Source organism: Ammodytes marinus (assembly GCF_949987685.1).
Source record: "Ammodytes marinus genome assembly, chromosome: 9".
Taxonomy (NCBI): domain Eukaryota; kingdom Metazoa; phylum Chordata; class Actinopteri; order Uranoscopiformes; family Ammodytidae; genus Ammodytes; species Ammodytes marinus.
The window spans coordinates 12736752-12749255 of record NC_137213.1 but is presented as its reverse complement, the minus strand read 5'-3'; the positions used below and the strand labels follow the sequence as shown (position 1 = coordinate 12749255).

Genomic DNA, 12504 nt, shown 5'->3' with positions numbered 1-12504 from the left:
TTGACTAGATCTTTTAATAGCAAAGAAGATGTTCTTTTAAAATCTAAATTAAGATCATTTATTAGTATTCAGCTTCAGAAGCATCCCACCTGGTTGTCCAGATGATATTATGTCTCAGGAAAGACATGGTGAAGATATCTCACCAGATGGCTTAACTGCTTTTAAACAGCAGAAGGCAAAAGTATTTAGTACCAGGCCAAATCCAGATTTATGGACAGCCATGACAAGACACTGCTGTTTTTGTGAATGTGAGAATTAATTTAGGTTTAAATAGCCCTGAGTGTGCAGTCATTAGTAGACCATTTAAGGCTAAATTAGATCCTAAATCAGCGATGTGTGCAACAAAAAAAGAAGAAGCTCTGGCTTAAGACAGTGGCAGCGCCGTATATCATTAGCAGAACACATACCATCCACGGCCTCAACTGTCAATGGGAATCCCATTAAGTTGTAGTCAGACACCACTTTAAGGATAGGTTCAGATTTTTTCAAGTCTATCTTAATTCAATATACACAAGCCCATTTGTGGGGTCAAGGAGTTCCACAAAAGTTCTTGTTCTGAGAAGAAAAGGTGCTTTCTTCAAATGATTTAGCACATCAATGTCTGCTTACAGTTCATGGGGAGTTCTGCTGCATAAAACGTTGTGGCCCCAGAGGGAGCTTCATGAAGCCTGATAAATAGCCTCAGTAGGGAGCTAAAGACTAGAAGTTTGAAATGGAACGAAAACTGAGGGTGTGGAGTGCGAAAACTGTGGGTTTAGCAGACCTTTGTAACCATTAGCTGATAATATCAGGAGACAACCGTACCGGTCAGACCAGTCGGCGTTCAAGTTGCTTTATGGTTAATGTAGGCTTTTGACAAGGAAGACATCGACATAGGAGTGCAGGGCTGAATGCAGTTACTAATTTAAAGCCAACCTAAGCAAATAGAAAGCATTAGTATAACTTGGCATAACTGAGTGGGTTTCTTCCGAAGGTTAAGGGTTCTTTTTTTACAAAATTAAGACTTAACTAACTCAGACTTCGAAGCCTCACTTTTAGCTTTGGCTGTACTGTGGGTTTTGTCTTCTGTTGTACTGCAACAGATGGTAGGTGTGACCGGGGCAGTGCACTTGTTAAATGGAAACACAGGCGCCCTAGGGCTAGTTCAGGGAGGTCAGAAACCTCAGAGGAGCTAAAGGGCAAAATTACTTGATCTTGATTTTCTGACGTACTAATCGTCTTGAGGTGAAGACATGCCGAAATGTTGCCACTTTTTGATTAATCAGGTTTCCCATCATTGTCCACCCATTTATAGGCAAAGGGTGCTGTGATTATACACTCCTGACACAGGTTGGATAGACTTGAAAAAAATCTGTACCTTATCGTTTAAAGTCTAAAGACATATGCGTTGAGAGACTCTTTAGACTCCCCCAGACCTCCAGTGCCAGCACAGGGTGAAACAATCCACCCAGCTCTACCACACTGGCACCACCGACCACCTGCCACCCCTCCCCTGACTCACCACCACCATCGCTACCTGTTGCTGCTGATGCCACATTCACATCTGCATCTCCATGCGCATCCTCATAGCCAGCAGCCCTGCCTGCCTGCCCCCCTCTCCCTGCACTCACTGCCTCCAGAGAGGGTGCTTGAGAGGGTGCTCGTGCTTGGTATGAATGGAGTAAGTACTGAAGAAGTTACGGCAGCTTCTTCCTTTTGGCTCGCTTCGTAGCTTTGAAGCTCTGACAGTGATTTAAAAAAAATAAGAAAAATGCATGATTAAGTTTAGTCAATATTTTTCTCTTTACAGCTTTTGCTAAACCATGTTTTCATTTATATGACTCATTTATGACACACGAGTGGTGTGGCTGTTGTGTTTGCACAACATATCATCACGCACTCACACACGTGGGATTGGTTATTCCACGGTGTTGCCAAGGAGACGAACCATAAAAATATGTGTGCACTGTCTAAAATAAACTCTGTTGAATATGAAAGAAAAGAGAGAAACTAAGTCGGGCAGAGTTGCATGGCACTGCTATGGGAGTTGCCTGTGGCAGAACCTCGCTGGCTGGCTTCCCGCTTTCTGTTGTTGTCTTATTGCAGCTCAGTCAACATGTCAACAAACTGTTTACTCTTCCAAAGCAGGTTCATTATCTCTGTGATGCATGATCAGGCAGATATCTTGGATGTCCTTTCCAATCAGCCAGACTGCCATATGTAAATAAAACAGCTCTTCAAACATTCCCCACTGCAAGAAGGACCTCAATCTGCTTTGGAGAGATAATAAACTGACGCTGCCTCCATAATCATTCTATCCAATGACTTGTCTCTGCTTTGCTTCTCTGCCTGTAGGACTGGCTGTTTAGTCACTCTGGGTGAAGCTGGGTGGTTTAGTCAAAGCTAACCACCGTACTAACAACTCACATCTGTTTAGTGAGGCCTAGGACCAAAAGTTGTAGAATTGTAAAAGACTACACTGCTAAACTTTTCACTGCAGCAGCAAAGAGTAGGGTAGATGAAAAAGCAGCGCATTCACCTGAGAAAAGTATTTCAGATGTTTTCTCACAATTATCTCATATAACTAAAAATCTTGGTATTTTAACTAGATTTTGTGAAAAACGTTGACCCATCATCTTGTCGACCAGTTGTACTCACTTTAAAAAAATAATTTGTATTATTTTATTAACAGCATTTAAATCCTGAGACTAACAGGTACATTTAAAGGCACAGTTCTTGTAATTTTGAAATGTTATCAAAGATAACTATCTGATAAAAGATCATATGTCTCCAATTCTTTCCTTTGGTGAATGCTGAACACCCCCTGTAGAAACCGCGTTTTACCAGTTAGTTCCTGCTAGCTAAGAAGAATCTTCACTTACAGAAACAAAATGTGGGCACTGCTACAAAAGGGGACGACTGTCTTAAAGTCCGACTGACTCCTTGAATGCCTCCAGTTTATTTTTAATGCTATAAACTTTAAAGTATAAAAAACAACAACAATTTGCATCGTACAGGCTGAAGACGTAACTTTCCTTAGTCGACTGCGTCTTCTACAACACACACCGGCATGTGTATAATAAAAATAAAAATAAACTTTAGCGTGCTAGCTGCTAGCTCTTGCCCTGCAGTTTTGCCGTGGTATCTCTCAGCTGTTGGTTTGGACTCATGTATCCCTCATTGCATGCATGCGCTTCATAACAAGTGTTTTGCATTCTTTTCCCCTTCCTCCCGACTCCCTCTCTTTGTTCCTCTTTGTGTTCCCCTCTGCCAGATGTTTCAGCCCATGATTTTGTTCATCCTCATTCTCGTCCTCTTCTCATCTCTCTCATACGCCGTCATCTTTAAGTTGGTCTTTCTCTTTGCGCTTTTCTTCGTACTCTAGTTCCGTCTGTTCAGCTCCACACCGTGTAGTCTTAAGTCTTGTCAGTTAATTTCCCTCGCCACTTCTCTGCTTATATTCTTTACCCATTTTCTGTTTAATTTTTTTGTTTGTTTACCCCCCGTCCCTGGTTTGTTGTCCTATGTCTATTTTGTCCACAATCCACTTCACACATTTGAACCACCACCACCAACGCCTCCACATACACTACCTGCACCCCTTGTATCCTGCACCTTCATCACCCATCTCCCCCTAACCCCCACCCTCCACACCCCCCACCCCCACCCCACTCCCTTTCCTCCCCCCCCACGTCACTCACAGTCCGGTCAGAGGGATGAGCTGGAGTGGCGTCTAGGACAGGAGCCCCAGAGCCAGCGCCATGCCTCGGGACTCACTAGGTACCACAGGTCCCTGGCTATAAGAGCAGAGGTCAGTGCCTCCTCCCCCCTCTCCTCCCATACTCCCCCTTTCCACCTGTGGGACTGAGTGGACACTGGCTCCACCATGATGAGCCCCCAGTCCCAACACAGTGCTTCTGTCCACCTGTGGTCTATTTTCTACAGTAATTGTTTAAATTGACTTGAAGACAAATATGTTTTGTTTTTTTCAAATCTTTGTACGTTGCAAAACAGCAGGTCCTTTCATTTCAATGGTGAGCTGTTGTGAAATATAGCGCTTCAGGGCTGCTTATTTTTATTTAAAGAGACTACGAGGAACTTTTAAATGTTCATGAAACAGTCTTATTTTTTACTGTGATGATTATGAATGACATGTAACCGTAAACACGACCATCAGTGAAAAGAATGCAATTTTTTATATAATTATTTTATGCCTTGCTCTGATCCCTGCCACCTCAGAAGTATACTATTTACGGCTTGCACAAAAGCATGTGTTTATAAAGGACATTAAATCAATGTTTACTTTGCTTCACCATCATCAAATTACCATCATTAATCTGACAGTCACATATTGTATATATATACATGACCTACTCGTGATGCATCCTGAAATCTCTCTTTCACTCAGTTTAAAAACAAGTGCATACGCAGCCGGCACGCGCTACCAAAGATTTTTTGGACAGCAACGCTGGTGTCGTAAAAACACGGCTGCTTTTGTTCAAAGGGAGAGCTAAAATCAACAAAAAGTTCCTCATCGTCACCTTACATTCTTAAGTTTCGCATAATTGACATGAGTGGCATACAAAACCCATGAATGAAAATAATCCATGCTTTTGAAAGTTGTCACCAAGGCTAAACTAAAAATTAAATCTAGTAATAAACGTTGGTACAAAATGAGGGTCATCACAGATCTCAGATGCACCATAAATGTGTCTGATTATTTTTGCAGTGGAACAAATATTTACAAAGGGTTTTTTGTGATGCGAAGGCCGCTCAGTACTTGAATCTAGTGATGCTTTAGCCGCAGTCACTGTTTGATGCCGAACACAATTTCACTTCATCCACTCACTCTACTTTCACACTTAATACCCACTCCTACAGCCGCTGAGCTTTATTTCATTGTTTTTCCAACTCTTTTTGGTTTCACATTTCCTTTCTCTTGCTTTTTAAAGTCGTACCATGTGCCCCTGGACATTTTGTGATTGATTTACTCAAGTAGAAAAGCGGATTGCGTAGTACTGCAAAGTAGTTTATCGCACCAAATCTTTCAATTGCATGTTATGATATAAAAGCTATATCTGGAGTTTATTGCATTTATAACAGTGTGAGAGAACAGTCAGGGATAGCCAGAATATATTGACTTGTTAAAGGTGTATATTTGTACTGTATGCATTCAGTGTATCCGGGCTGAGTCTGCACTCTGTAGTGATGCCCTCTGGCACCGGTTCACCACTACCGGCTGCACTGTCATGCCTCGACTCAGCAAATTAAACGTATGTTAAAAGTGCAGCTTACACAAAATGTGTCAAAATACACTTTTAAACACACACACACACACTCTCAAACAAATCAGAAAGGAGAGAGGTAGAATTTGCTGCCCGCACACAACATCAGCTCAAATCTATTTAATCCTTTAGTGACTTGGCTGTTTGATAATCGCTGTGTAATCGCAGGACACTGATTCATAATCGCTGCCTCATGCTTGTGTTCATAGAGAAATTGCCTGTGGTTATGTAAGGCAGAGTGCTGGCAGCGGTGATGTGACACATAGCACATTCGTGTGGACTTCTTCCGTGTCCGTGTTTTTTTTTTTCTTCTTCTTCACTAATCTGTGAGGTGAAATGAATGAATGGGGAAGCAGCTTGGATAGGGAGGGATTAGCTCTGCACTCCGAGGCTGTGTGATTTGCATTTGACATTGGACCGATAGCGAGGTGATCCAGGGTCAGCAGCACACACTCAACGGCTCAACTTACCGTTGGAGGGTGCAGTGAACGTCCACACAGCATAGGCTACAGGATATAGAGGAATATAAATCGCATTACGAATCGCTGCAATTTTTCGAAATTGTCAGTCAGCACTCTTGTTTAGGCGGACGGGCAGGGAAGAATCATTACATTCAAAAACCATAAACATGAGCATCTCGTTTCCCCTATGAGCATTTTTTTTCACCTGTAGTAAAAACAAATTAGACCTCACACAGATTCAGTTCCTACTGCAATATAATATTTTATGATTTATTTTTATAGCACAGTGTTGGAATAATACTTTTCAAATGACTACTTATACCATTTAAGTAATGTCATTCTTTATTGAGATGGATAGAGATGGGACCAATCCGATCCAATATGGGTAACTTGTACCGATGCGGACCTATTTTACTTGTTGGATATCAGTTTGACGTCACCAATAGCCTACAAATAACGCTCCATATTCAATAGGTTAAAAAGGTTGATTCAGGTCTCTTTTCACCACATTCTCCTGGACTTCAATAATGCTGTAATAATGATGTGTTTCTTTATAGGTGTTGCTGATGCCTAAACATACACCCAGACTTCATTGGTCCTGTTCAGTTTTACGAAGGAAACTTTAATAGGGTATTCTGGCTGTGCAGATATTTCTCCACACTGACTTTTCAAATATTCAGTTTGAAAAACCTTATGAAAGAGTAGTCAAAAGTTTAATGAAAGCCAACTTTCATCAAGAAAGTAAATAACCCTATTTCTCAAAATGTCAGACCCATGCTCTGTCTAAGATCTATATACTTTCGTTTGATGTTTCATCAAAAGCTTTGATGTTGCTAGATGAAGAAATATGTAGTCAAAATGTGCAGCTTTAAATGATCCAGAAAATCTTTTCCTGAGAAGAAGCAGTGGAAGGCATAACGGGTTTCTACTTGTGTCAAAGTCAGATGTTGTTCGAGTTTATTTTTTTTAGTACAACTCAGTGAATATTTTATTATATTTTTTGAAGTGGAAATTGAAAGAAGTGTAATCATCTCATACACTAAATCCTTGTGATTTTGTTTGATGATCAGATACATCTTAATACAGAAATACTCATTGAATGATTTTAATAATTGGTGTAATTCATCAAAGTGTTGTTAAATTAACTGTGTGCTGTTGTGGGTTCAGCTCCGGGACACGTCTGCTTCTGACATCCAGTTCCGTCTGGATCATGAGCGGAGGCTTCGGGCGGCGCCGGAGGAGAGGGAGGCTGCGGTCTCTCTGCCTCAGGTACAGAACTGTCGTCAGTCACAGCTCTATGTTTGAACGCCTACACATTATGAACACCTGCTGTCACACTTCACTTAGTAATGCTGTCTCTGCTGCAGTTTGAACAGGATTTTATCAACACATCAACACTGAAGAAAGTTTGGAATTTCAGTTTAAATATCCAAACATGCAGTTTATTCTGGACTAAGATTGATGTTAATACAGTGTGTAAATGTACCCAAATAATTTTTTATCAAATATCATCAAAATCTACTTTCACAAAATTATTATTTTAATATCAATAAAGAAATATAATTTTAAATAAAAAATCCCCAAAATGCTCTGTGTCTTGCCATCTCAAATGTGAATATTTTCTTAATTATCTTCTAAAATTAAAATAAATATACTTTGGGTTTTGTATGGTTGCCATCTATTAAAAATCTGAATCAATCCTTTTCCCTGACTGGTATTATTTACAGCAAGAAGATGAGCGTGTGTGTCTGGAGGCTCAGCGTAGCGGTCTAGAGCTGCAGGGCCTCACCACTCATGACATGCCCTGGCCTCAGGAGAGAGCCGGGCTGCAGCAGGAGGTCCGCCTCTTCAGACGCAACACCATCGTCTGCTACATGAAGCTCCGCTGGATCCTCACGCACTGGAGGCTGGGACGCAAGGACGGCACGGGAGAGGGGACGCCACACCCCGAGGTCAGTTCAGTTTAATGAGTAGGTTTTAGATTAGAGCAAATGGTGTAATTAAGATCAAGCATTGGTCCAGTTGAGGTTTGACATACTTGATAAGTGTTCGTATAGCTTTGAACAGCGCTTCCCCCAGAGTCTTGCTCCCTGTTAATATAAATTACTGTAAGTTACTGCGATTAGTGTTCTCTCATTAACTGTGCTGGGTATCACTGCTGTTTAGTATACACGTCCAAACTGTTTGAACTTAACTGACTACTCTTGAGTCGGACACTTTTATTTACTGTAATTCTATATTACTTGGTGAATTAATTTCCTATCTCTGGACTCCCTCCTGGCTCATCACTTTATTCATGCAGTAGCTTGTTATGAAAGCTCATTGTGTGCCGACGGTACAGATGGTGCCTCAGTGAATCAATGCAGCACCTTACTGGATGTTTACAACACGTCCTTGACCTGACATTGAATCCCAACAGAACATATTCATTTCTCAAGTCAAGTTTTTCTTAATTAGGTTTACAGTTTGTGGGCCTCACAGGGTTCACATTTTGAGTCAAAAAGATAAAACGAGGCCTCAGGCAGAGACAAGCCTGAGTGTATGTGTGTGATGCCTGTGAAGTTTGAAGAGAGATCAGCTCACTCTGTTTTGTACAGAGGCGGCAGTACACGATTAAAGTAAGAATCCTGCAATTTCATGGCATTCAAACTCTTGTTCCAGTTAAAAGATAGGGATGAAATTGTGAAATTCTTAAAAATAGGCATTAAATAGAATTTAAATGCAAAATATACATCATATCTGCCAGAGAAAAAGGTCCTTTTTACCAAGCTACATTATGGGAATTATGCCTTATCTACTGAGGAGGTGCAAATAGTATATTGGCTGCCTTTCTCAAAGGGCTTCTATTTCATAAGAGCATATCTCTTCTAAGAGACTGGGCAAACCTGCACTCTTATGCATTTTTATGCTTTTATTGATAGCGCAGAGAGACAGAGGTGAAATGGGGCAGAGAGGGGAGTGACATGCAGAGAACGACCGCGGGCGGGAATCGAACCCGGGTCTGCTGCTGGGCCCGGCCCGGGAGGGGGACGCCTTACCAACTGAGCTAAAGGCGCCGCTAAACCTGCACTCTTGTACTTAAGTCACAGCGACGAATACTTAAGGCATCGCTGACATGTATCTCAGGACATTATGATCAAAACATCTAAAGCAAATGATAGTGTTTTACGGTTCATTCTCTGCAGACTTTTACCTTTGCAAATATCAATGCTTAACAAACAAAAATTAGAGTGAAACTTACCTTTTCTTTTGAGAATCCAGTTTCAAAAAAAGAAAATTTGGGGCATTTACATAGGCGTATTTATGGCCCATTGCATGCTGGGAAAAGGCTCAGCGAGTGTGAGCCTGAAATAGAGAGTGTTGGAACAAGAAAAGACGGGTGCATGTATTAAAACACAGGCTTTTCGCTGCATCGTGTGTTCCAGTTTGAGAAGTTGGAGGGCATCCCGGAGCTGGGCGTGATACTGGAGCAGGCGGAGGGGGATTCGGATCCAGACGACAGACTGTGTTTACCTCAAACTCCAGGGGACGTCCCAGACACCAGGCCATTCGTACCTCTGACCTCACCTGATCGACACCTGCAGCATCAAAGACAGGTGATCACAACTTTACATCCCCTACGCATGGTTTGTACAAACTTTGAATATGACAAGAATCGACAACCAGTGACTCCATGCACTGTCCACTTCTGTTTGGGCAATGTAGAAATAGATTTTGGATAGAACACTATTTAACATCAAGCCAAAGATGCAATTTTCACAGGTTTTAATGAGGAAATACTGTAAAACCCATCCAAAACAAGAAGGTCTATACAATTTTGAAAAACCTGCACATAGCTTTCCAACAACTTCAAATTGCAATGTGTAAAGGTAATTGGGGAGATTTTAATTTTTTTTTTCCCAAAAAATGATTAAACATATAACACAATAGAAATAAATTCACGCATAATGAGCAATATAAAAGTTATGGTGCAAAGAAATACACTGTGAGGAACTCATATTTTCTCCATAACTGGTTTATTGTGAGACTTTGGACAGTTATAATAGCTGTTTATTATTTTTCTCATTCATTTTCATCGTGTTAAAAAATGAATGTATGGCAGCCTTTGACTGGAGCGGTTTGGCGCAGTATGCAGATGAGAATTTTGGCCCAGATAACTAGTTAGAGGCAGTCATTATTTTCAGTGCAGCCGGTTTGAGGCTTATTGTTCAAACGAACTAACACGGACTCTCAGTTTCATGCAAAGGAGACAAAAGGAGCTGTGTTCTTCAGGCCGATGGACGATTTAGAGAAGAACATTTTACCCAGACAATGCTTGTGCTGACATCTGCCTTTAGTACATCTTGCCACTTAAAAAAAAGTACCTTAGCATTTTGGTTTGGATCAATTATTAAGCAGCCCTAAGTGCCCTACTTCATGTCATGTATTTTGATTTTTCCAAGACATCAAAAAAATGGTTTGTGCAGCGATCTGACATGGTTGCTTTACCCAGAGCAGGTTCCCAGTCTTAACAAGCACACCCGGTGGACTATATTAGGCTTTATGCATGAGGGCAGAAATGCAGACTTGCTTTAGTCAGCAAGTGCACACATGGTGGTTACTACAGCAGAGCAGAGCAAGCACAGATGATAATTCCTGCAGTCAGGGTGAGATATGAGTATGTTAGGCCGTAAAGAGGTCATTGGGAGTTTTCACTGTGGAAGAAAAAAATCCTGATTAATACCCCATGGTACCTGCAAATTTTCATATACTGTTGAAGTGTTCAAGTACAGGTATATGTACATTTATAATTAATGTTGATGGATTTTTGTAACAGTGGTAGGAAACTACTTAGTGCATCAAGGTTAACTTGTTAAAATAACAGTTCTCTGTAATAACATTTTATAAAAATAAGACAATTAATACACCTTCTTCAAACACAATTTAAAAGGCTCAGTTACAAGGTGGAATAGGCAATATAAAATAGATTTTTTTTTTAGCTTTGATAGCAAAGCTCTGACTTGAGTGATGATATTTGGAAGGTTATTCCTGGTCGGAGTTGCATAAGAAAACAGTGCACGGAGGTTAACTTCTTTAAAGAACAGTTCTCTGCTCTGCTTGTACAGTATGTTACATATGTAGATACATACCAGTTTATTTTGGATCTTCATGCAAGTTCCCTTTTCTCCTGGTTATACTTAGACTGGGTTGAAATGCACCTGAGGTCCCTCTCTCTATATACAGTCATATGAAAAAGTTTGGGAACCCCTCTCAGCCGGCATTATAATTGACTCTGCTTTCACAAAAAAAATATAAAAGTGGTATGTATTTAATTTACCAGGAACAGTTAAGTACTGGGATGTTTTCCAAACAAAGATTTTTTGAAAAGCAGTATTTGGTTGTATGAAATAAAATAAAATGTGAAAAACTGGCTGTGCAAAAATATGGGTACCCTTGTGGTTTTGTTGATTTTAATGCCTGTAACAGCATGTAAAACTGATGACTTTAAACACAAAGTTGGTTGGATTATGTTGTTAAGCCTTGAACCTCATATAATTGTCTGTTTAATCATGAGAAAATGTATTTTAGGTGCCTAAATGCAAGTTGCACTTCTCTTTGACTCTCTGCTGAAGTGAGACAGAATGGGATCATCAAAACAGCTCCCAAAAGATCTGAAAAACAAAGATTGTTCATTGTCATGGTTTAGGGGAAGGCTACAAGAAGCTTTCCCAAAGGTTTCAATTGTCAATTTCGACAGTAGGGAACATTGTCAGGAAATGGAAGGACACAGGCATAGTGGCAGTTAAACCCAGGCATGGCAGACCAAGAAAAAAACAGGAGCGGCATAGGTGGAGGATTGTGAGAATGGTTGCACACAACCCACAGATCACCTCCAAAGACCTGCAAGAACATCTGGCTGCAGATGGTGCATCTGTACATCATTCAACAATGCAGCGCAATTTGCACCAAAACATCTGATTTTTATAAAGACCAAATAACTTAATTTTTGTCTCATCAGTCCAAAGCATTTTCTTCCAATATGAAGCTGGCTTGTCTAAATGAACTTTTGCATACTCCATGCAACTGTATCTGTGGCGTGGGCGCAGAAAGGGCTTCCTTCTCATCACCCGGCCATACAGATGTTTTGGTGCAAATTGCACTGAATTGTAGAACCATGTACAGATACACAATCTGCAGCCAGATGTTCTTGCAGGTCTTTAGAGGTGATCTTTGGGTTGTGTGCAACCATTCTCACAATCCGCCGCATATGCCGCTCTTGTACTTTTCTTGGTCTGCTGGACCTGGGTTTAACTGCAACTGTGCCTGTGTCCTTCCATTCCCTGACAACGTTCCTTACAGTAGAAATTGACAATTGAAACCTTTGGGAAAGCTTCTTGTAGCCTTCCTCTAAACCATGACAATGAATAGTCTTTGTTTTTAAGATCTTTTGGGAGCTGTTTTGATGATCCCATTCTGTCTCACTTCAGCAGAGAGTCAAAGAGAAGTGCAACTTGCATTTAGGCACCTAAAATAGATTTTCTCATGATTAAACAGACACTTCTATGAGGTTCAAGGCTTAACAACATAATCCAACCAACTTTGTGTTTAAAATCATCAGTTTTACATGCTGTTACAGGCATTAAAATCAACAAAACCACAAGGGTACCCATATTTTTGCACAGCCAGTTTTTCACATTTTATTTTATTTCATACAACCAAATACTGCTTTTCAAAAAATCTTTGTTTGGAAAACATCCCAGTACTTAGCTGTTCCTGGTAAATTAAAGACATACCACTTT

General features: G+C 40.6%; 1 protein-coding gene across 1 annotated transcript in view; it reads left to right on the top strand.

Annotated features, from left to right (window-relative positions):
* Window positions 1-12504, top strand: part of mtcl1 (microtubule crosslinking factor 1) — a 60182-nt gene that overhangs the window by 31011 nt on the left and 16667 nt on the right. The window contains exons 6-9 of the mRNA XM_080033517.1: window positions 3683-3790; window positions 6893-6994; window positions 7453-7677; window positions 9151-9321. Coding sequence (XP_079889643.1) covers window positions 3683-3790; window positions 6893-6994; window positions 7453-7677; window positions 9151-9321 — 606 coding nt within the window. The remainder of the gene's footprint in view (window positions 1-3682; window positions 3791-6892; window positions 6995-7452; window positions 7678-9150; window positions 9322-12504) is intronic.